The 21,948-nt window shown below is 38.7% G+C and overlaps 1 protein-coding gene across 2 annotated transcripts in view; it reads left to right on the top strand.

The window, feature by feature from the left end:
- Window positions 1–21,948, top strand: part of RIC1 (RIC1 homolog, RAB6A GEF complex partner 1) — a 165,887-nt gene that overhangs the window by 39,217 nt on the left and 104,722 nt on the right. For both annotated transcript variants that reach the window (XM_044920659.1, XM_021694471.2), the window contains exon 2: window positions 2,883–2,990. In XM_044920659.1, coding sequence (XP_044776594.1) covers window positions 2,883–2,990 — 108 coding nt within the window. The remainder of the gene's footprint in view (window positions 1–2,882; window positions 2,991–21,948) is intronic.

The raw sequence follows: 21,948 nt of genomic DNA, 5'->3' as shown, positions 1-21,948 counted from the left end.
TCTGTTTCTGCTCTCACAACCTCCCTTACGGCTAGATTATGCCAGGTCTTATCAGTGCCTCATGGAAGGCAAGACAGACCCTCTTCCCTCCCTTTGGACAGCCCCCAGAAAAGTTGTGGTATTGGACTTGTGGGCTCTTCTTCCCAAGAAGAAGATGGAGGTGGAGGGTTTTATTCTGTGTTGGTGGTGGGGCTTCTGGCAGGAGGGTGTCCCATATCACCCTGGCAGCTTTGATGAGTCTGATTTTGTGTTCATCCAGCCTTCAGGTGCCTTTCTGTTATTAGTTTCTAGATTTCTCACCAAAGGGAATTTTTCTGTGAAGTGTTCCTGAATTTATGTATTTTTGGGGGGGAGGAGAGTCCAGAGTTTCCTGCTGTCCCATCTTGCCAATGTCACTCCTGCCAAGAAACTGATTTTTAATTTTTAATTGATATTTGAAGTACAAACAACTGATTTCTAGCAATTCTAATGTATTCGGAATATTGCTAGCTTCTTAGAAACTTTTGTATTTTGCTTTTAGAGATTAAAAAAAAGGTTTAAGGGAACACTTAAAACCTGTGTAACACTTTCCAAATGCTAATGTAAAAGAAGTTAGCCATAAAAACTGTATTCTAGTTGGTAAATTTGTCTACTATAGGAATATACTTAGCAGTTGCAAACTAGTCTGTGCATATAGTAGAGTTGAACAAAGAGCTGAATTAATTATATGAAATGATAACAAAAAAAATGACAAGTAAGGGAGAAAGGCTAGAAGAAACCACATTGTGCTTGATTATCCTCCAGTGTTTCTGTATGAAAATATATACATATGTATATATAGAAAGAAAGAGAGGTAATGTGGTCATATATGGTTTAGTATAAGTTTGTATCCTACTGTGTTTGCTGAGAGGACCTAGAAGCAGTGACACCCCACTACCAATATGCATCTTGTTTTCCAGATCTTGTTTTTTATTTTATTTTAATTTTTTTAAAAGATTTTATTTATTGACAGTGAGAGAGTGCAGAAGCAGGGGGAACAGCAGGCAGAAGGAGAAGCAGGCTCCCCGCTGAGCAGGGAGCCCAGTGCAGGACTCAATCCCAGGCCCCTGGGGTCATGACCTGAGCCAAAGGCAGATGCTTAACCAACTGAGCCACCCAGGTCCCCTCAGATCTTTTTTAAATACCATTCTCTAATAAAAATGGACCAGGGTCCCTGGAAAAATGGCTGCTTCTAGGACAATGGCAGGGAAAGCACAAGATGACCCTTTAGAACTTATACTACAGAAAGTGGATGTCCAGTTGTTTCAGCACCATTTGATGAAAACACCATGTGTTCTCCATTGTATTACCTTTGCTCTTTTGTCGAAGGTCACTCGACTATATGCGTCTATTTCTGGTGCTATTTGGTCTGTTGATCTGTTTTCTGTTCTTTGGCCAATACCACATTGTCTTCATTACTGTATCTTTTATAGTTAGTCTTGAAGTAGCATCAAGTTCTTCAACTTAGTTCTTCAATATTGAGTTGGCCATTCTGGGTCTTTTGCTTCTCCATATAAACTTTAGAGTCAGCCTGTTGATAACTCTGAAAAAACTTGCTGTGATTTTGATTTGGATTGTGTTGAATGTGTAGTTGAAGTTGTAAGAACTAACATCTTGACAATATTGGATCTTCCCATTCATGAACTTGGAATATTCCCTCCACTTATTTAGTTCATTTTAAATTTTGTACATCAAAGTTTTATAGTTTTCTTTCTATGTATCTTGTACATATTCTATTAGATTTAAGCCTAAATATTTTTTGGGTTGCTAATAGAAATGCTGTTGTGTTGTTAATTTTGAATTTGCTTGTTCATTGCTGTTATATAAAAAGGCAATTGATTTTTATATGAATATTGCATTCTGTAACCTTACTAATCATTGTTATTACCATGTTAGTTTGTTGGTGGTTCCTTTGAATTTCTATATAGGCAATTGTGTTACATATAAACAAAGTTGTACTTTTTTTTCTTCCCAATCTGTTATCTTTTATTTCCTTTTCTTAGTACATTAGCAGGGGCTTCCAGTGTGATTTTGAAAAGGAGTGATGAGAGGGAATGTCTTTACCTTGTTCCTGAGTTTAGCAGGAAAGCTTCTAGTTTCTTACCAGTGAGTATGATGTTAGTTATAGGTTCTCTGTAGGTATTCTTTGTCAGATCGAAGAAGTTCCCCTTATTCTTAGTTTACCGAGAGTTTTTATCATAAATGGGTACTGCATTTTGTCAAGTTCTTTTTCTGCATCTATTGATGTGATCATGTGGTTTTTTCTTCTTTAGCCTGTTGATGTGTAATGGATTACATTAATTGGTTTTGCATGTTGATCCAGCATTGCATACCTGGAATAAATTCCACTTGGTTGTAGTGTATAATTCTTTTTAAACATTGTTGGATTAGATTTGCTAATATTTTGTTGAGAATTTTTACAGCTATGTTTATGAGAGATATTGGTCTGCTGTTTTATATTCTTGTAATGTTTTTGTCTGGTTTTGACCAATGCTGACCTCAGAAAGAGTTAAGAGGTAATCTCTGCTTTTGTTTTCTGGAATAGATTGTAGAGAGGTTGTATAATTTCTTCCTAAATATTTGATAGAATTCACTAGTGAACCCATTTGGGCCTGTTTCTGTTTTTGAAGGTTATTAGTATCATTTTATTTACTTAAATAGATATAGTCCTTTTCAGATCATCTTTCCTTTTGGTCCTTTTTAGTTGATTTGTTTGGGCTAATTAGGGCTGATAGCTTATATTGTTATCTTTTATACACATTTAGAATTTTTAGATTTTCAGAGTACTCAATGATAAATTATCTTAAATTTGTTTTGTATATATCTTTATGGGATACTAATGAAATAAACCTCTTTCCTTCCAGCCTAGTGTATTAATTGTAACCTACAAGGAACCTGAAAAATCATCTTCTCAGTTTGGATCCTACAAACAAGCTGAATGGAGGCCAGATAGTACCATGATAGCTGTGTCAGTAAGTAGAATTTTCAGTTTTAATAGTATTTTCATATGAAATCATTACATTGCATTAAAATTTGATTCTTTTAGATGACTTCATTTCAGGCTTTCCCACCCTTAGCATTTATCTTCTGCGATAGGAATTGCTGTACCGATTCTTCTATTGGTACTCTTACTACATCTTTTTGTGATTCTTCTGTTTCTTCCTTTCCCTAATACAGTGCCTGTATCCTTTTCTCTTTATTCTTCTCACTTTCCTGTTTTGTCCTTGAAGTCTAATTCAAAATTGTAAAGCTTTCATCTCTATTCACATGGGGTACTTAAGTTTTAAGACCTGCCTTCCATCCTTAAGGATGTCTTACAAAAATGATAGCATTTATGTTTTTATGTCATGTTAAATTTTCATATCCGTTTGGATCTGTTTCTGCATTTCTCCTCTGTTCCATTAATGTGCTTAGATCTGGTCAGTTTTACCTTTTCAATCTGTGTTTTGTCACTGTCATTTTTTGGACTGACATTATCACCTAATTTGAATAGCAATCATATATGGTTAACATTTATTGAGCACCTTCTATGTAAGTAAGTACTATATAATCACTACACGTGGAAAATGTCATTTAAATTTTAAATTGACACTTTGAAGTCCATACTGTTATCTTTCATAGTAGATGAAGTTATATTGTAGAGCTGAGCAAGTGAGTTTCATCCAAAATTATACAGATTGTGTATACTGGAAAGAGATTAAATTAGGTACTTTTCCATTTACTGTAAAGGCATAACTTGTAGTGTGCTTTGCTTTATTGTGCTTTGCAGTTACTGCATATTTTACAAATTGAAGGTTTGGTAATTTTGGTAATTCTCACAATATTTCAGACTTTTTCATTATTATATTTGTTATAGTGATTTGTGATCAGTGATCTATGATGTTACTATTTAAATTCTTTTAGGGTGCCACAAACAGTGCCCATATGAGATAGCAAGCTTAATCCATAAATGTTGGGTGTGTTCTGACTGTTCTACTGACCCACTCTTTCCCTGTCTTTCTCCTTCTCTGTGGGTTTCCCAATTTCCTGAGAAACAACTATATTGAAATTAGGCCAATTAATAATCCTACGGTAGTCTCTAAGTGTTCAACTGAAAGGAGAAGCCACACGCCTCTCACTTTCCATCAAAAGCTAGACATGATTAAAACTTAGTGAGGAAGGCATGTGGAAAGCTAAGGCCTCTTGTGCCAGTTAGCCAAGTTGTGAATGCGAAGGAAAAGCTCCTGAAGGAAATTAAAAGGGCCACCTCAGTGAACACTTGAATGATAGGAAAGTGAAACCGCTTTATTGCTGATGTGGAGAACGTTTGGTGGATAAAAGGTCAAGCCAGCCATGACATTCCCTTCAGCCAAAGCCTAACCCAGAGCGAGGCCCTAGCTCTCTTCAATTCCATGAAGGCGGAGAGAGGGGAGGAAGCTGGAGAAGCAAAGTCTGAAGCTAGCAGAGATCGGTTCCTGAGGTTTAAGGAAGGAAGCCGTGTCCGGGGCGTAAAAGTGCAAGGCGAAGCAGGAGGTCCCAATGGAGGAGCTGCGGCAAGTGATCCAGAAGATGGAGCTGAGGTCATTACCGAAGGCGGCTCCACCGACCCACAGATTTTCAGTGTGGATGCAAGAGCCTCCCACAGGAAGAAGATGCCATCTAGGACTTTCCTGGCTAGAGAGGAGAAGTCAGTGCCTGTCTTCCAAGCTTCCAAGGACAGGCTGATCGTCTTGTCGGGGCCAATGCAGTTGGTGACTTTTAACTTGTAGCAGGTGCTTCTTTATCATTTCTCAAATCCTCAGGCCCTTAGGAGTTATGGTAAATCTATTCTGCCTGTGCTCTGTAAGTGGAACAGCTGAGTCTGGAGGACAGCACATCTGTTTCTAGCACGGTTTACTGAATGTTTTAAGCCCACTGTTGAGCCCTGCTAAGGAAGAAAAAAAAAAGATTGCTTTCACACTATCATCACTTATTTTTTTTAAATTAAAAAAAATTTTTTTATTGTTATGTTAATCCCCATACATTACATCATTAGTTTTAGATGTAGTGTTCCATGATTCATTGTTTGTGCATAACACCCAGTGCTCCATGCAGAGAGTGCCTTCCTCAATGCCCATCACCAGGTTAACCCATCCTCCCACCCCCCTCCCCTCTAGAACCCTCAGTTTGTTTTTCAGAGTCCATTGTCTCTCATGGTTCGTCTACCCCTCTGATTTCCCCCCCTTCATTCTTCCCCTCCTGCTATCTTCTTCTTTTTTTTTCTTAACATATATTGCATTATTTGTTTAGAGGTACAGATCTGAGATTCAACAGTCTTGCACAATTCACAGCACTTACCAGAGCACATAGCCTCCCCAGTGTCTATCACCCAGCCACCCCATCCCTCCCACCCCACCCCCCACTCCAGCAACCCTCAGTTTGTTTCCTGCAATTAAGAATTCCTCATATCAGTGAGGTCATATGATACATGTCTTTCTCTGTTTGACTTACTTCGCTCAGCATAATACCCTCCAGTTCCATCCATGTCGTTGCAAATGGCAAGATCTCATTCCTTTTGATGGCTGCATAATATTCCATTGTATATATTTACCACATCTTTATCCATTCATCTGTCGATGGACATATTGGCTCTTTCCACAGTTTGGCTATTGTGGACATTGCTGCCATAAACATCGGGGTGCACGTACCCTTTCGGATCCCTACTTTTGTATCTTTGGGGTAAATACCCAGTAGTGCAATTGCTGGATCATATGGTAGCTCTATTTTCAGCTTTTTGAAGAACGTCCCTACTGTTTTCCAGAGTGCCTGCACCAGCTTGCATTCCCATCAACAGTGTAGGAGGGTTCCCCTTTCTCTGCATCCCCACCAACATCTGTTGTTTCCTGACTTGTTAATTTTAGCCATTCTGACTGGTGTGAGGTGGCATCTCATTGAGGTTTTGATTTGGACTTCCCTGATGCCGAGTGATGTTGAGCACTTCTTCATGTGTCTGTTGGCCATTTGGATGTCTTCTTTGGAAAAATGTCTGTTCATGTCTTCTGCCCATTTCTTGATTGGATCATTTGTTCTTTGGGTATTGAGTTTGATAAGTTCTTTATAGATTTTGGATACTATCCCTTTATCTGATATGTCATTTGCAAATATCTTCTCCCATTCTGTCGGTTGTCTTTTGGTTTTGTTGACTGTTTCCTTTGCTTTGCAAAAGCTTTTTATCTTGATGAAGTCCCAGTAGTTCATTTTTGCCCTTGCTTCCCTTGCCTTTGGCGATGTTTCTAGGAAGAAGTTGCTTCGGCTGAGGTCAAAGAGGTTGCTGCCTGTGTTCTCCTTTAGGATTTGGATGGACTCCTGTCTCACATTGAGGTCTTTCAACCATTTGGAGTCTATTTTTGTGTGTGGTGAAAGAAAATGGTCCAGTTTCATTCTTCTGCATGTGGCTATCCAATTTTCCCAACACCATTTATTGAAGAGACTGTCTTTTTTCCATTGGACATTCTTTCCTGCTTTGTTGAAGATGCGTTGATCATAGAGTTGAGGGTCCATTTCTGGGCTCTCTATTCTGTTCCTTTGATCTATGTGTCTGTTTTTGTGCCAGTACCATACTGTCTTGATGATGACAGCTTTGTAATAGAGCTGGAAGTCCGGAATTGTGATGCCGCCAGCTTTGTTTTTCTTTTTCAACATTCCTCTGGCTATTCGGGGTCTCTTCTGGTTCCATACAAATTTTAGGATGATTTGTTCCATTTCTTTGAAAAAAGTGGATGGTATTTTGGTGGGGATTGAATTGAATGTGTAGATTGCTCTAGGTAGCATTGGCATCCTCACAATATTTGTTCTTCCAGTCCATGAGCATGGAACGTTTTTCCATTTCTTTGTGTCTTCCTCAATTTCTTTCATGAGTATTCTATAGTTTTCTGAGTACAGATCCTTTGCCTCTTTGGTTAGATTTATTCCTAGGTATCTTATGGTTTTGGGTGCAATTGTAAATGGGATCGACTCCTTAATTTCTTTCTTCTGTCTTGTTGTTGGTATATAGGAATGCCACTGACTTCTGTGCATTGATTTTATATCCTGTCACTTCACTGAATTCCTGTATGAGTTCTAGCAGTTTTGGGGTGGAGTCTTTGGGGTTTTCCACATAAAGTATCATATCATCTGCAAAGAGTGAGAGTTTGACTTCTTCTTGCCGATTTGGATGCCTTTGATTTTTTTTTGTTGTCTGATTGCTGTGGCTAGGACTTCTAATACTATGTTGAATAGCAGTGGTGATAGTGGACAACCCTGCCGCGTTCCTGACCTTAGGGGGAAAGCTCTCAGTTTTTCCCCATTGAGAATGATATTCGCTGTAGGTTTTTCATAGATGGCTTTTATGATATTGAGGTATGTACCCTCGATCCCTATACTCTGAAGAGTTTTGATCCAGAAAGGATGCTGTACTTTGTCAAATGCTTTTTCTGCATCTATTGAGAGGATCATATGGTTCTTGTTCTTTCTTTTATTAATGTATTGTATCACATTGATTGATTTGTGGATGTTGAACCAACCTTGCAGCCCAGGGATAAATCCCACTTGGTTGTGGTGAATAATTCTTTTAATGTACTGTTGGATCCTGTTGGCTAGTATTTTGGTGAGAATTTTTGCATCCATGTTCATCAGGGATATTGGTCTATAGTTCTCCTTTTAGATGGGGTCTTTGTCTGGTTTTGGGATCAAGGTAATGCTGGCCTCATAATTGAGTTTGGAAGTTTTCCTTCCATTTCTATTTTTTGGAACAGTTTCAGAAAGATAGGTTTTAATTCTTCTTGAAATGTTTGGTAGAATTCCCCTGGGAAGCCATCTGGCCCTGGGCTCTTGTTTTTTTGGGAGATTTTTGATGACTGCTTCAATTTCCTTGGTTATAGGTCTGTTCAGGTTTTCTATTTCTTCCTGGTTCAGTTTTGGTAGTTGATACATCTCTAGGAATGCATCCATTTCTTCCAGGTTATCTAATTTGCTGGCATAGAGTTGCTCATAATATGTTCTTATAATTGTTTGTATTTCTTTGGTGTTGGTTGTGATCTCTCCTCTTTCATTCATGATTTTGTTGATTTGGGTCATTTCTCTTTTCTTTTTGATAAGTCTGGCCACGGGTTTATCAATCTTGTTAATTCTTTCAAAGAACCAGCTCCTAGTTTCGTTGATCTGTTCTACTGTTCTTTTAGTTTCTATGTCATTGATTTCTGCTCTGATCTTTATTATTTCTCTTCTCCTGCTGGGTTTAGGCTTTATTTGCTGTTCTCTCTCCAGCTCCTTTAGGTGTAGGGTTACGTTGTGTACTTGAGACCTTTCTTGTTTTTTGAGAAAGGCTTGTATTGCTATATACTTTCCTCTTAGGACTGCCTTTGCTGCATCCCAAAGATTTTGAATAGTTGTGTTTTCATTTTCATTGGTTTCCATGAATCTTTTTAATTCTTCTTTAATTTCCTGGTTGACCCATTCATTCTTCAGTAGGATGCTCTTTAGCCTCCATGTATTTGAGTTCTTTCCGACTTTCCTGTTGTGACTGAGTTCTAGTTTCAAAGCATTGTGGTCTGAAAATAGGCAGGGAATGATCCCAATCTTTTGGTACCAGTTGAGACCTGATTTATGACCTAGGATGTGATCTGTTCTGGAGAATGTTCCATGGGCACTAGAGAAGAATGTGTGTTCTGTTGCTTTGGGATGGAATGTTCTGAATATGTCTGTGAAGTCCATTTGGTCCAGTGTGTCATTTAAAGTCTTTATTTCCTTGTTGATCTTTTGCTTAGACCATCTGTCCATTTCAGTGAGGGGGGTGTTAAAGTCCCCCACTATTATTGTATTGTTGTCAATGTGTTTCTTTGCTTTTGTTACTAATTGCCTTATATAATTGGCTGCTCCCATGTTAGGGGCATAGATATTTACAACTGTTAGATCTTCTTGTTGGATAGACCCTTTAAGTAGGATATAGTGTCCTTCCTCATCTCTTATTACAGTCTTTGGTTTAAAATCTAATTTGTCTGATAAAAGGATTGTCACCCCAGCTTTCTTTTGGTGTCCATTAGCATGGTAAATGGTTTTCCACCCCTTCACTTTCAATCTGGGGGTGTCTTTGGGTCTAAAATGAGTCTCTTGCAGACAGGATATCGATGGGTCTTGTTCTTTTATCCAATCTGATAGCCTGTGTCTTTTGATTGGGGCATTTAGCCCATTTACATTCAGGGTAACTATTGAAAGATAGGAATTTAGTGCCATTGTATTGCCTGTAAGGTGACTGTTACTGTATATTGTCTGTGTTCCTTTCTGGTCTATGTTGCTTTTAGGCTCTCTCTTTGCTTAGAGGACCCCTTTCAAGATTTCTTGTAGGGCTGGTTTCGTGTTTGCAAATTCCTTTAGTTTTTGTTTGTCCTGGAAGCTTTTTATCTCTCCTTCAATTATCAATGACAGCCTAGCTGGATAGAGTATTCTTGGCTGCATATTTTTCTCATTTAGTGCTCTGAATATGTCCTGCCAGTCCTTTCTGGCCTGCCAGGTCTCTGTGGATAGGTCTGTTGCCAATCTAATGTTTCTACCATTGTAAGTTACAGATCTCTTCTCCCGAGCTGCTCTCAGGATTTTCTCTTTGTCTCTGAGACTCGTAAGTTTTACTATTAGATGTCGGGGTGTTGACCTATTTTTATTGATTTTGAGAGGGGTTCTCTGTGCTTCCTGGATTTTCTTGCCTGTTTCCTTCCCCAAATCAGGGAAGTTCTCTGCTATAATTTGCTCCATTATACCTTCTGCCCCTCTCTCTCCTTCTTCTTCTGGGATCCCAATTCTTCTAATGTTGTTTCATCTTTTGGTATCGCTTATCTCTCGAATTCTGCCCTCGTGATCCAGTAGTTGTTTCTCTCTCTTTTTCTCAGCTTCTTTATTTTCCATCATTTGGTCTTCTATATCACTGATTCTCTCTTCTGCCTCATTTATCCTAGCAGTTAGCGCCCCCATATTTGATTGCACCTCATCAATAGCCTTTTTGATTTCGACTTGGTTAGATTTTAGTTCTTTTACTTCTCCAGAAAGGGTTTCTCTAATTACTTCCATGCTTTTTTCAAGCCCAGCTAGTATCTTTAAAGTGATGATTCTGAACTCTAGATCTGACATCGTACTAATGTACGTATTGAGTAGGTCCCTGGCAGTCGGTACTACCTCTTGTTCTTTTTGTTTAGGTGATTTTTTCCATCTTGTCATTTTGTGCAGAGGAGAATAGATTAATGAGAGAACAGAATGCTAACAGGGTAACAACGTTCCCAGAAAATATATTCTAAACAAATCAAAAGACCTGAAGCAGTGGGAAAAGAAAGGGAAAGAGAGAAAAAAGAGAAAGATAAAGATATAAACAAACAAAAACAGAACAAAACAACAAAAAAACAGAATGTCATCAAATTTGATCAGGGTGGTATATAGATCAGTGCCACACTCTAGATTTTGGGTGTATTTTGGTCTGTTAGAAGAAAGTGCCTCCCAAAATTTTTTAAAGAAAGAAAAACATATATGTACAAAAATGAGGGTTGATATGATGAAGGGATGGAATATGACTGTAAAGATGGAAATTATAAAAAATTTTATAAAAGCAATTGATAAGAATTTGTTTGAAAAAAGAAGAGGATTTAAAAAAAAGAAAGAAAAGAAAGGGGAGAATGTGATCAGGCAGGGGAGTAGAAAAAACCATACACTAGAGATTTAGGGTATATTTTGATCTTTTAGAAGAAACTATCTTAAAATTTTAAAGAGAGAACAACTTATATATATATATATATGCCTAAAATACGTGTAACTACTATGAAGGTATAGAATATGACTGTAAAAATGAAAAATAAAAATAAAAAATAAAATTTTTTTTAAAATAAAGGATTGATAAGATGTTGGTTGAAAAAGGGAAAAAGAAAAATTCAAAAAAAAAAAAACCAGTTAAAAAAAAATTAACTTTGAAAGACTACAGAATCATGGTAAAAAAGCCATGAATTCTATGTGCATTATTCCCCTAGCGCTGGAGTTCTGCCGCTCTCATTGATCGGTAAACTTGGTCTTGGCTGGCTGTTCCCCCTGATCATCTGGGGATGGGTCCTGTTGCCGTGGTTCCCAAATGTCTTTGCGGGAGGCGGAATTGCCCCGCCCTTGCCTGGTCCAGGCTAAGTAATCTGCTCGGGTTTGCTCTCCGGAGCTTTTGTTCCCTGCAAGCTTTTGGTACAGCTTTGGAGGATGAGAGTGAAAATGGCGGCCTCCCAATCTCCGCCCTGGAGGAGCCAAGAACTCGGGGCCCCGCTCCTCAGTGCGCCCCCAGAGAAAAGCAGTCAGTCACTCCCGTCTCCCTGGTCTCCGGCCGCACTCCATGCTCCCCCGGCCTTTGACCGAGCGTTTCTGTCTCTGGCGCTCCACCCCGTGTGGAGTCCCCAAACCCAGCAGATCCCTGCAGTGCGCTCCCGTGCTTCTCGTCCCAGGGGAGGAAGGGGAGTGTCCCCAGATCTGCTGCTTGTTGGGTCCCTGCTGGAGGAGCAGTGGCCCGACTGTGCTGTGGATCACGGTTTATGGCAACCGCTAGCTGAGAGCCCGCGCCTCGGCTCTGTCTCTGCAGCCGGCTTTCCCGCTCTGATCCCTGGGAGCTTGCCGCACTGAGACACCCCTGGTCTTCCTGTGACCCCGAGGGTCCTGAGACCACACTGTCCCGCGAGGGTTCCAGAGCTGACTTCTAAAAGTTCCGATTTTGTGCCCTGCGGCTCTTATCACTTGCCAGAAGCGGCCGACGGAGGCCCCTCCCCCGCCATCCATCCTCCCGAATATCGCCTCGGATTCCCTTCTCCACACGTCCTACCTTCCAGAAAGTGGTCGCTTTTCTGTTCAGAGAGTTGTTCTTCTTTTCTTCGATCTCCTGTTGAGTTCGTAGGTATTCAGAATGGTTTGATCCCTATCCAGCTGAATTCCTGAGACCAGAAGAAATCCAGGTCTCCTACTCCTCCGCCATCTTGCTCCGCCCCCCACTATCATCACTTATTGACTATGCACCTGATCCTGGCACAGGAGTTCTGATGGAGTCGGACAGTGAGATTTGTGTTGTTTTCATGTCTGCGAACACAACATCCATTCTGCAGCCCATGGATCAAGGAGTCATTTCAACTTGCAAGTCTTTTTAAAATTTTTAAATTAATTGTATTTATTTTTTATTGGAGTATAACTTACAGTGTTATATTGGTTTCAGGTATATAGGGGTACAGTAGAATGACCGAAAGGTTCTATACATGACTCAGTGCTTATCATGTTAGTGTGCTGATTCCCTTTATCTCTTTCACCCATCCCTCCCACCCACCTCCCCTCTGGCAATCACCAGTTGGTTCTCTGTATTTAAGAGTCTTTGTCTCTTTTTTCTCTGTTTTATTTCTTATTCAAGTCTTCTTATTTAAGAAGTACATTTCATAGGACTCTACTTGCGGTACATAGTGATTCCTCTGATGGATCTGGGCAAAGTCGATTGAAAACCTTCTGGGAAGGATTCACCATCCTAGATGCCATGAAGAACATTCATGATTCGTGGGGAGAGATCAACATATCAACGTTGTTAGGAATTTGGAAGAAGTAGATTCCAGTCTTCATGGATGACTTTGAGGGGTTCAAGACTTCAGAGGAAGAGGTCACTGCAGAAGTGGTAGAAATAGCAAGAGAACCAGAATTAGAAGTGGAGCCTGAAGATGGGACAGAACTGCTGCCATCTCAGGATACAGCTTGAACGGATGAAGAGTTGCTGCTGAGGAATGAGCAAACAAAGTGGTTTCTTGAGGTGGGATCTACCCTGGTGAAGGTGCTGTGAAGACTGTTGAAATGACAACAAAGGATTTAGAGTATTGCATCGGCTTAGTTGATAGAGCAGCAACTGGGTTTGAGAGGATTGACTCCAATTTTGAAAGTTCTGTCGGTAAAAGCTATCAAACAGTATTGCAGGCTGCAGAGAAAGTTTCATGAAAGGAAGAGTCAGTTGATGCACCGAACTTCATTGTTGTTTTAAGAAGTGGCCGCAGCCGTCCTGACCTTCCAACAACCACTACCAGCAAAAAGATTTCGAGTTGCAGAAAGCTCAGATGATAGCATTTGGTAGCAATCAAGTGTTTTCTAATTAAGGTATGTACATTGTATTTTTGAACATAATGCTATTGCATACCTTAAAAAACTGCAGTATAGTGTAAATATAAGTTTTACATGCATTGGAAGGCCTGACTTTTTTATTGTGAAATTCACTTTCCGGAGATGTTCTAGAACTGAAGCTGCACCATCTCAGAGGTATGCATGTATTCTTAGCTTGTACATTAACTTACCTCTGTGCTTTCTGTCCTTTTTTTTAGTCTATACTATGTAATGCTGTCCAGGTTAATCATTGGAAAATGGTCCACATTATAAAAATACTGAGTAGTTCCTCACTTCTGCAGACTACCAACTACCTACCAAATCTACACTCCTGCTTTTTTTTTTTGTGAGGGTAATGAATTAAGAATAGTTCAGGATATTTAAATTATTAAGAAAAAGTCAAAGAGAAATATTTTGACATCTGAAAATTATGAATTTTATTTTTTAACTTATTTTTAATTTGGAGAGTAATTAACATACAGTGTTATATTATTTTCAGGTGTAAAAAATTATTCAGCAATTCTGTACATTTCTCAGTGCTCATCAGGATAAGTGAACTCTTAATCCCCTTTATATATTTCACCCATCCTCCCCACACACCTCTTCTGTGGCAATCACCAGTTTGTTCTCTGTATTTTAGAGTCTGTTACTTTTTTCTTTTTTTCTTTGTTCATTTGTTTTGTTTCTTAAATTCTACATATGAGTGAAAACATTTTATGTGTGTTTTTCTAACTTATTTCACTTAGCATTATACTCTCTAGCTCCATCCATGTTGTTGTTAATGACAAGATTTCAGTCATTTTTATGGCTAAGTAATATTCCATTGCATATATATGTGCACCACTTCTTTATCCTTTCATCTAGGGATGGATAATTGGGTTGTTTCCATAACTTGGCTATTATAAATAATGCTTCAATAAACACAGTGGTGCATATATTTTTTCAAATAAGTGTTTTTGTATTCTTTGGGTACATACCCAGAAGTGGAATTACTGGGACAGATGTGATTTCTATTTTTAATTTTTTAAGGAACCTGTATACTGCTTTCCATGGTGGCTGTAACAATTTGCATTCCCACCAAAAGTGCATGAGGGTTCTTTTTCTCCATGTCCTCACTAACACTTATTTCTTGTGTTTTTATTTGTTTTGCCTGTTTTTGTTTTTATTGGAGGCTCAGGTGGCACATGACAGTTCATAAAATGGCTTCAGAGGTAGGAGCTCTTGTCTTTTTCATTCTAGCTATTCTGACAGGTAGAGTGATATCTCATTGTGGTTTTGATTTGCATTTCCATGATGATGAGTGATGTTGAGCATCTTGTCATGTGTCTGTTGGCCATCTCTATGTCTTCTTGGGAAAAATATGCAGGTCCTGTGCCCATTTTTAACTGGATTATTTGGGGGTTTTTTTGTTGTTGTTGAGTTCTTTATATATTTTGGATACTCACCCTTTATCAGATATATCATTTGCAGATATCTTCTCCAATTCAGTAGGTGGCCTTTGTGTTTTGCTGGTTTCCTTCCCTGTGCAAAAAGTTTTTTATTTTGCTTTAGTCTCCATAGTTTAATTTTGCTTTTGTTTCCCTTGTCAGAGGAGACAATCTAGAGAAATGATTCTTCGGCCAAACTCAAAGAAATTACTGCCTATATTTTCCTCTAGGAATTTTATGATTTCAGGTATCACATTTAGGTCTTTAATCCATTCTGGGTTTAGTTTTGTGTGTGGTGTAAGAAAGTGGTTCAGTTTCATTCTTCTGTACATTGCTGTCCAGTTTTCTCAGCATTATTTGCTGAAGAGACTGTCTTTTCTCCATTGTATGTTCTTTCCTCTATTTTTTAATAAATTGATCCTGTAATTATTTATTTATTTCTGGACTCTTTATTCTGTTATATTGATCTACATGTTTATGTGCCAGTACCATACTACTTTGATTACTGCAACTTCATTGTGTATATTGAAGTCTGGGATTGTGACACCTCCAGCTTTGTTCCTCTTTTTCAAGATTGCTTTGGCTATTCGGGTTCTTCTGCAGTTTCATACAAATTGTGGAATTTTTTTTTTTCTAGCTCTGTGAAAAAAGTTGTTGATACTTTGATAAGGATTGCATGAAATCTGTAGATCGCTTTGGGTAGCATGGACATTTTAACAATACTGGTTCTTCCAATCCATTAACATGGAATATCTTTCCATTTGTTTGTATCATCTTCAATTTCTTTCACCAGTGTTTTATAGTTTTCAGAGTCCAAATCTTTCACCTCCTTGGTTAAGTTTATTAGGTATTTTACTCTTTTTAGTGCAATTGTAAATGGGATTGTTTAAATTTCTTTCTCTGCTACTTCATTATTAATGTATAGAAATGAACCAAATTTCTGTATATTAATTTAGTATCATATGGCTTTACTGAATTCATTTATCAGTTCTAGTAGTATTTTGGTGGGTGGAGTCTTGAGGACTTTTTATATGTAGTATCATGTCATCTGCAAATAGTGGAAGTTTTACTTTACTAATTTGTTTTTTGTTTTTTGGTCTAATTGGTGTGGCTAGGTCTTTGACTACTATGTTGAATAAAAGTGGCGAGAATGGACATTTTTGTCTTTATTATGTGTGTTTACTCTAAAATTTCTCTGTTGAGAGTTTTTATCCTGAATGGATGTGGTACTTTGTCACATGCTTTCTCTGCATCTATTAAGATGATCATACGATTTTTATCCTTTCTCTTGTTGTTTTTTTTTTTTAAGATTTTATTTATTTATTTGACAGAGAAAGACACAGCGAGAGAGGGAACACAAGCAGGGTGAGTGGGAGAGGGAGAAGCAGGCTTCCCGCAGAGCAGGGAGCCCAATGCGGGGCTCGATCCCAGGACCCTGGGACCATGACCTGAGCTGAAGGTAGACACTTAACGACTGAGCCACCCAGGCGCCCCTATCCTTTCTCTTGTTAATGTGATGTATTACATTGATTGATTTGGGCATACTGAACCACCTTTGCTTCCCTGGAATAAATCCCACTTAATTGTGGTGAATGATTTTTTTATTAATGTACTGTTGTATTCTGTTTGCCAATACTTTGTTGAGGATTTCTGCATCTATGTACTTCAGAGATAATGGCTTGTAATTTTCTTTCTTTGTAATGTCTTTATCTGGTTTTTGTATCAGGGTAATGCTGGCCTTATAGACTAAGTTTGGAAGCTTTTCTTCCTCTTTCTGTTTTTTGGAATAGTTTGAGAAGAATAGGTATTAACTCTTCTTTAACTATTTGGTAGAGTTTTCCAGAGACGCTTTCTGGACTTCTGTTTGTTGGGAGTTTTTTGATTACTAGTTCAGTTTCTTTGCTGGTAACTGATCTGTTCAAATTTTCTATTTTGTCCTGCTTTCATTTTGAAGGGTTATATGTTTCTAGGTATGTATCCATTTCTTCTAGGTCATTCAGTTTGTTGGCATGTAATTTTTGGTAATATTCTCCTGAAATCCTTTATATTTCTGTGGTGTCCATTGTTAATTCTCCTCCTTCATGTGATTTTAGTTATCTGAGTTCTGTCTCTCTCTTGTTTTGATGAGTCTGGCTAATGGTTTATCAATTTTGTTTATCTTTTCAGAGAACCAGTTCCTGGTTTCATTGACCTGTTCTTTTGTGTGTGCGCGCGCGTGTGTTTATTCTCATGTATTTCTGCTCTAGTCTTTATTATTTATTTCATTCTACTGGCTTTGGGTTTTCTTTGTTCTTTTCCTGTCTTCTATACGTGTAAGGCTAGTTTAAGGAATTTCTTGTTTTTTGAGGTAGGCTTGTATTGCTATAATCTCTCTTAGGACAGCTTTTGCTGCATCCCAAAGATTTTGGACTCTTTATCTTCAATTTCATTTGTTTCCATGTAGGTTTTCATTTCTTGTTTGATTTCTTCATTGATCCATTCAGTGTATAGTAGCATGTTATTTAGCTTCCATGTATTTGTGTTCTTTCCAGATTTTTTTCTTGTGGTTTGACTTCTAATTTCATTCCCTTATGGTCAGAAAAGATGCATGATACGATTACAGTCTTTTGAAATTTATTGAGATTTCTTTTGTGCCCTAACATGTAATCTGTTCTGGGGAATATACCACATGTGCATGGAAAGAATATGTAATCTGTTGTTTTGGGATAGAACATTCTGAGTATATTTTTTAGGTCCATATGGTCCAATGTGTTATTCAAAGCCATTATTTCTGGGTTATCTGTCTGTTGATGTAAGTGGGGTGTTAAAGTCTTCTGCTGTTACTATATTACTATTGATTTCTTCCTTTGGTAGAAACCACATTGGGTGCATAAACAGTTACAATTGTTGCATGCTCCTGTTGGATTGTTCCTTTATCATTTTGTAGTGTCCTTTGTCTCTTGTTACAGTCTTAATTTTAAAGTCTATTTTTTTGGATATACGTATTGGTACCCCAGCTTTCTTTTCGGTTCTGTTTGCATGTACGTTTTCCCATCCCTTCCCTTTGACTATGCATGTGTCTTTAGGTCTGAAGTAAGTCTTTAGGCAGCATAAAGATGGGTCTTGCTTTTTCATCCATTCAACCAGTATCTTTTGAATGGAACATTAATCATTTTACATTTAAAGTAATTATCGACAGATGAATATTTACTGGCATTTGTTACTTGTTTTATGGTTGTTTTTGTAATTCTTCTCTGTTTTTCCCTTGCTCTCTCTTGTGGTTTGATGTCCTTCGTTAGTGATATGCTTTTATTCCTTTCTGTTTTTATGTCTCTGTCACAGGTTTTTGATTTGTGGTTACCATTAGGTTCATATTTAGCATCTTATGCAGATGACAGTCTATATTAAGTTGATGGTCAGTTAGGTTTGAACCCATTCTAAAAGCACTAAATTTTTACTTCCATGCATGTTTTATATGATTTCATACTTCATACCATTTTATTTTGTGTATTCCTTGACTGAGTTTTATGGGTATAATTGATACTACTGCTGTTGTGCTTTAATCTCTGTATAGGTTTTTTTAAGTGATTAATCTACTTTATGTTTGTATTTACCTGTGGAATTTCATAATTTTCTTATTGCTGATTATTGCCTTTTCTTTTCACTGAAAGAATTCCCTTTAGTATTTCTTGTAAAGATGGCTTAATGGTGATGACGTCCTGTAACTGTTGTTCGTTTGGGAAACTCTCTTTCCTATTCTGAATGATAATCTTTCTGGGTAAGATATTCTCAGTTCCACATTTTATTCTTTTCAGTACTTTTAATATATCATGCTCCTCTCTTCTAGCCTGCAAAGTTTCTGCTGAAAAACCAGGGAAATTTTCTGCTCCTTTTTCTATCTCTACTCCTCCTGGGATCCTTATAAATTGCATGCTAATATGCTTGATGCTGTCCCTGATTTCCCTTTACATATTCTTGTTTTTTATTGTTCCTTCTACTCCTTGCTGCTCAGCTGGGTTGATTTCAATTATTCTGGACTCCAGGTCACTGATGGGTCTGTCTGCCTCCTCTAATCTGCTATTCATTCCCTCTAGGGTTTTGTTTTTTTGTTTTTTGTTTTTTTTTTGCTAAGCCCTCTAGGGTATTTTTAATTTTTAATTATTGATTCTTCATTTCTGATTGGTTCTTTTTTATATTTTCTGTCCCCTTGTTGAAGGTCTCACAGAGATCCTCCATTGTTTTCTTAAGTACAGTATATGACCATCACTTTGAATTCTTTATCAGGCATATTGCTTATTTCCATTTCATGTAACTCTTTTGCTGTGGTTTTGTCCTGTTTTTTCATTTGGGACATACTCTTTTGTGTCCTCATATTGTCTGTCTGGGTTTGTTTCTCTGTATTAGGGAAGTCGTCTGTGTTTCCTCATCTTGAAAGTAGTGGCCATAGGAAGAAGAAACCTTGTGGTGCCCTGTACCACAGTATCCCCTATTTACCAGAACCAGAAGGCATTTCACAGGAGTTTTCTTTGTGGGTACACTGGGCAGGGTTTGGTCCCTGTGCTGTTAAAGGCCCATTCTGGGGCTGCCGGGGGCTTTTAGTTGGGTGCTGTCTGCTGTCAGACCAGATACCTGTTCTCAGCCCATCTGCTGGGTGCACAGTCATACCAAACTACAGCATGCTCTCCCTGTGTTGTCCTTGAGAGGCTTTCCTTTGTGGGCAGGGCCTGTAGTCAAACTAGCTGTCTGCCCTCGTCCGTCCACGGGGGCTGTACTCCCACTGGTGTGTGTGGTTATATTACCTTCTCTCCAGAGCAGGCCTCACTTTAGAGTGGCACTGGTCCCTGCTGGATTGTTTGGAGGGCATGTCTTGACAGGCACTGTGGCGGGCTGGGTGGGGCTGGGTGTATGGTATGAGCGAGGTAGTGGATGAGCGTTCATGCTTGATTACTGCTAGTGTCAGACTATCTGAGCTGGGCTGGGGGTTAGAGAAATGGTGCCCACCAGCTCTTTAGTTCTTGGACAAGTCTCCCATAGACCCTGTCCCTTCAGCGCATGTTCTGAGATTAGTAAATACATATGCTTCACGTCCACTCCGGGCTTTTGTCAAACTGCTGCTTCTGTGCTGTATCTCCTCCAGCTTGTTTGTTACACTGGCTCTTTAAGGGGGGACTCAGTTTCCTGTTGCCCTCCACCTTTTCCAGAGCTAAGTCTTCTGATTTTTAAAGTACCTGGCGTTAAGCCTGCTGGTTTCCACACCAAATGTTTTGGGGACTCATCTTCCTTGAGCAACTCTTCTCTGCCTGAGGTTCGTGGTGTGGGGTCTGCTTCTCTCCCTTCTCCATGCTTGTGGTGTCCCTCCCATTTGTGGTTAATCTCCCCAGGAGTTTGGTTCCCAGTGGAGTTTCTGCCCTCCTACCCTTTTTGATGTGTCCTCAGTATGATTGTGGAAATTCTCTGTTCTGCCAGTATGCAGGTGGTTTTCTTCCCTCCCCTCCCCTCCCCTCTTCTTTTTTGAGAGAGAGAGTATGAGCCAGGGTGGGGTGGGGGGGTTAGGGAGAGGGAGAGAGAGAATACCAAGCAGGCTCCACGCAAGTGCAGAGCTGAAAGGGGGCTCAGTCCCACGACCCTGAGATGATGACCTGAGCGAAAATCAAGAGTTGGGCCCTTAATTGAGCCACCTAGGCGCCCTCAGGTTGTTTTCTGAGTTAGTTTAACTAATGTGGCTGTTATCTAGGTGTATCTTTCATTATATGAATTTTAAATTTCGTTGTCCCTAAGTAATGTTGGAGTATGAGAATGTTAATTTATTTAGATCATTTCTATGGCTGCTTTCAAGCTGCAGTAGCTGAGTCAAGTAGTCCTGACAGCAGCCATATGTGGCGCTCTATCTCTTCTCTTTTCTGCTCAGTGCACTGTAAGTTAGAGTAACATGTTTATAGATCAGGTGTTTCAAGTGCACACATACTTCCGTGCCATAACATTCTGTATAATGTTTATTACTAGTGCATACCTATCATGTCAAAAGAACAAAAGAAGAGAAGAATAGGTTTTGAATGTCATGCTTCTAAAATACATTGGAATATAGATTGATTTATTATTGGATTGGATGGGAAATTGTGTTAATTATGCAGTAACCCTATAGCAGAGGCAAAAGAATACAATAAAAGTTGACATTATCCAACTTAGTATTTATCGCAATATTCCCATCTCACTGAAATTAATAGAAAAATTAGAATATTTAAAGCAGAATATCTTCACAAAAAATGAAAACGAAGGTACAACCAAAGTAAGTTTAGCTGTTTTTTGATGACTTGAGGAATGTTACAGTACTGCTCAGTTTATTTGAATAGTTAGTGTAAAGTGTGAAATGACTGAGAATTACTCCCTGTGAAAAACATGTATGGGAGAACTTCAGGTGAAAAGATTTTAAAGAAGTTGAGAAAACACTAATCAGTACAACCTGAAGCAGAGTCCACTAAAGTGTGTTTTAACTGATAGTGACAAAAATACACGCAGAGCAGAGAAAGGCTTAGTTGGACCGTTTACAAAGCTAGTGCACATGGAAGTGTTGAACACCTATGGCCATTTTAAGTTGTTAGAAATAGAAGCTGGAGATCCTGACTTGCCCAATTCCATGGGTGTTGAATGTCTTAGCAGTCAGTGTAAAGGTTTATTGTCGATTTTTTTTTTTTTTCTTACGTTGGGGCTCATTTTGAAATTTTTTGAACTTGAAGAACCACCTCAGCCACTTACCAGACACCAAATGATCTGGCAAATGATAACTTTGCTGTAGACTTGGTAATGCTTGCACATGAATTCAGTCAAAACAGTGCTTAAATGTGAGATTTATATGTTGTCAGGTCATTTTGGTGACAACTACTGTCATACTCTTTTGTGTCCTCATATTGTCTGTCTGGGTTTGTTTCACAAGTATTGCCAGGCTGCTTTTTGTGTTTCCCCTGGTGTCAAAAATTAAACAGTAAGATCTGTTTTCCAACAAAAATTAGCAGTAGATATATTTTCTGAGCTCATATCCCAGTTCCAGTAGCATATTTCAGAACTTGATGCAATTGCAAAGGAGATGTCTGTATTTCACAATCCATTTAATTGTGCATATGAGGAGTGCTTTCACCCAGCTCTCAGTTGGAAGTGATTAATCTACCACATAATGACATGTTAAAAAGCAAACATCAGGAGAAGAATCTAGTAGACTTGTATACTTACCTATCAGTTGATGATTATATTCAGTTAAAATCATTTGCTCATGGATTCGTATCAGTATTTGGCACCACTTATGTGAAAAGACATTTCAAATAGAGTATGTAAGATCTCATTACAGGCCAGCATTAAGGTGAGAGGGAACACTAACTTTAAACCCCAGTTAAGCAAAAATGTTACC

Source organism: Neomonachus schauinslandi, chromosome 13, assembly GCF_002201575.2.
Source record: "Neomonachus schauinslandi chromosome 13, ASM220157v2, whole genome shotgun sequence".
In the NCBI taxonomy this organism is placed as follows: domain Eukaryota; kingdom Metazoa; phylum Chordata; class Mammalia; order Carnivora; family Phocidae; genus Neomonachus; species Neomonachus schauinslandi.
The sequence above is the reverse complement of the archived record's forward strand: the minus strand, read 5'-3'. Positions and strand labels throughout refer to the sequence as shown.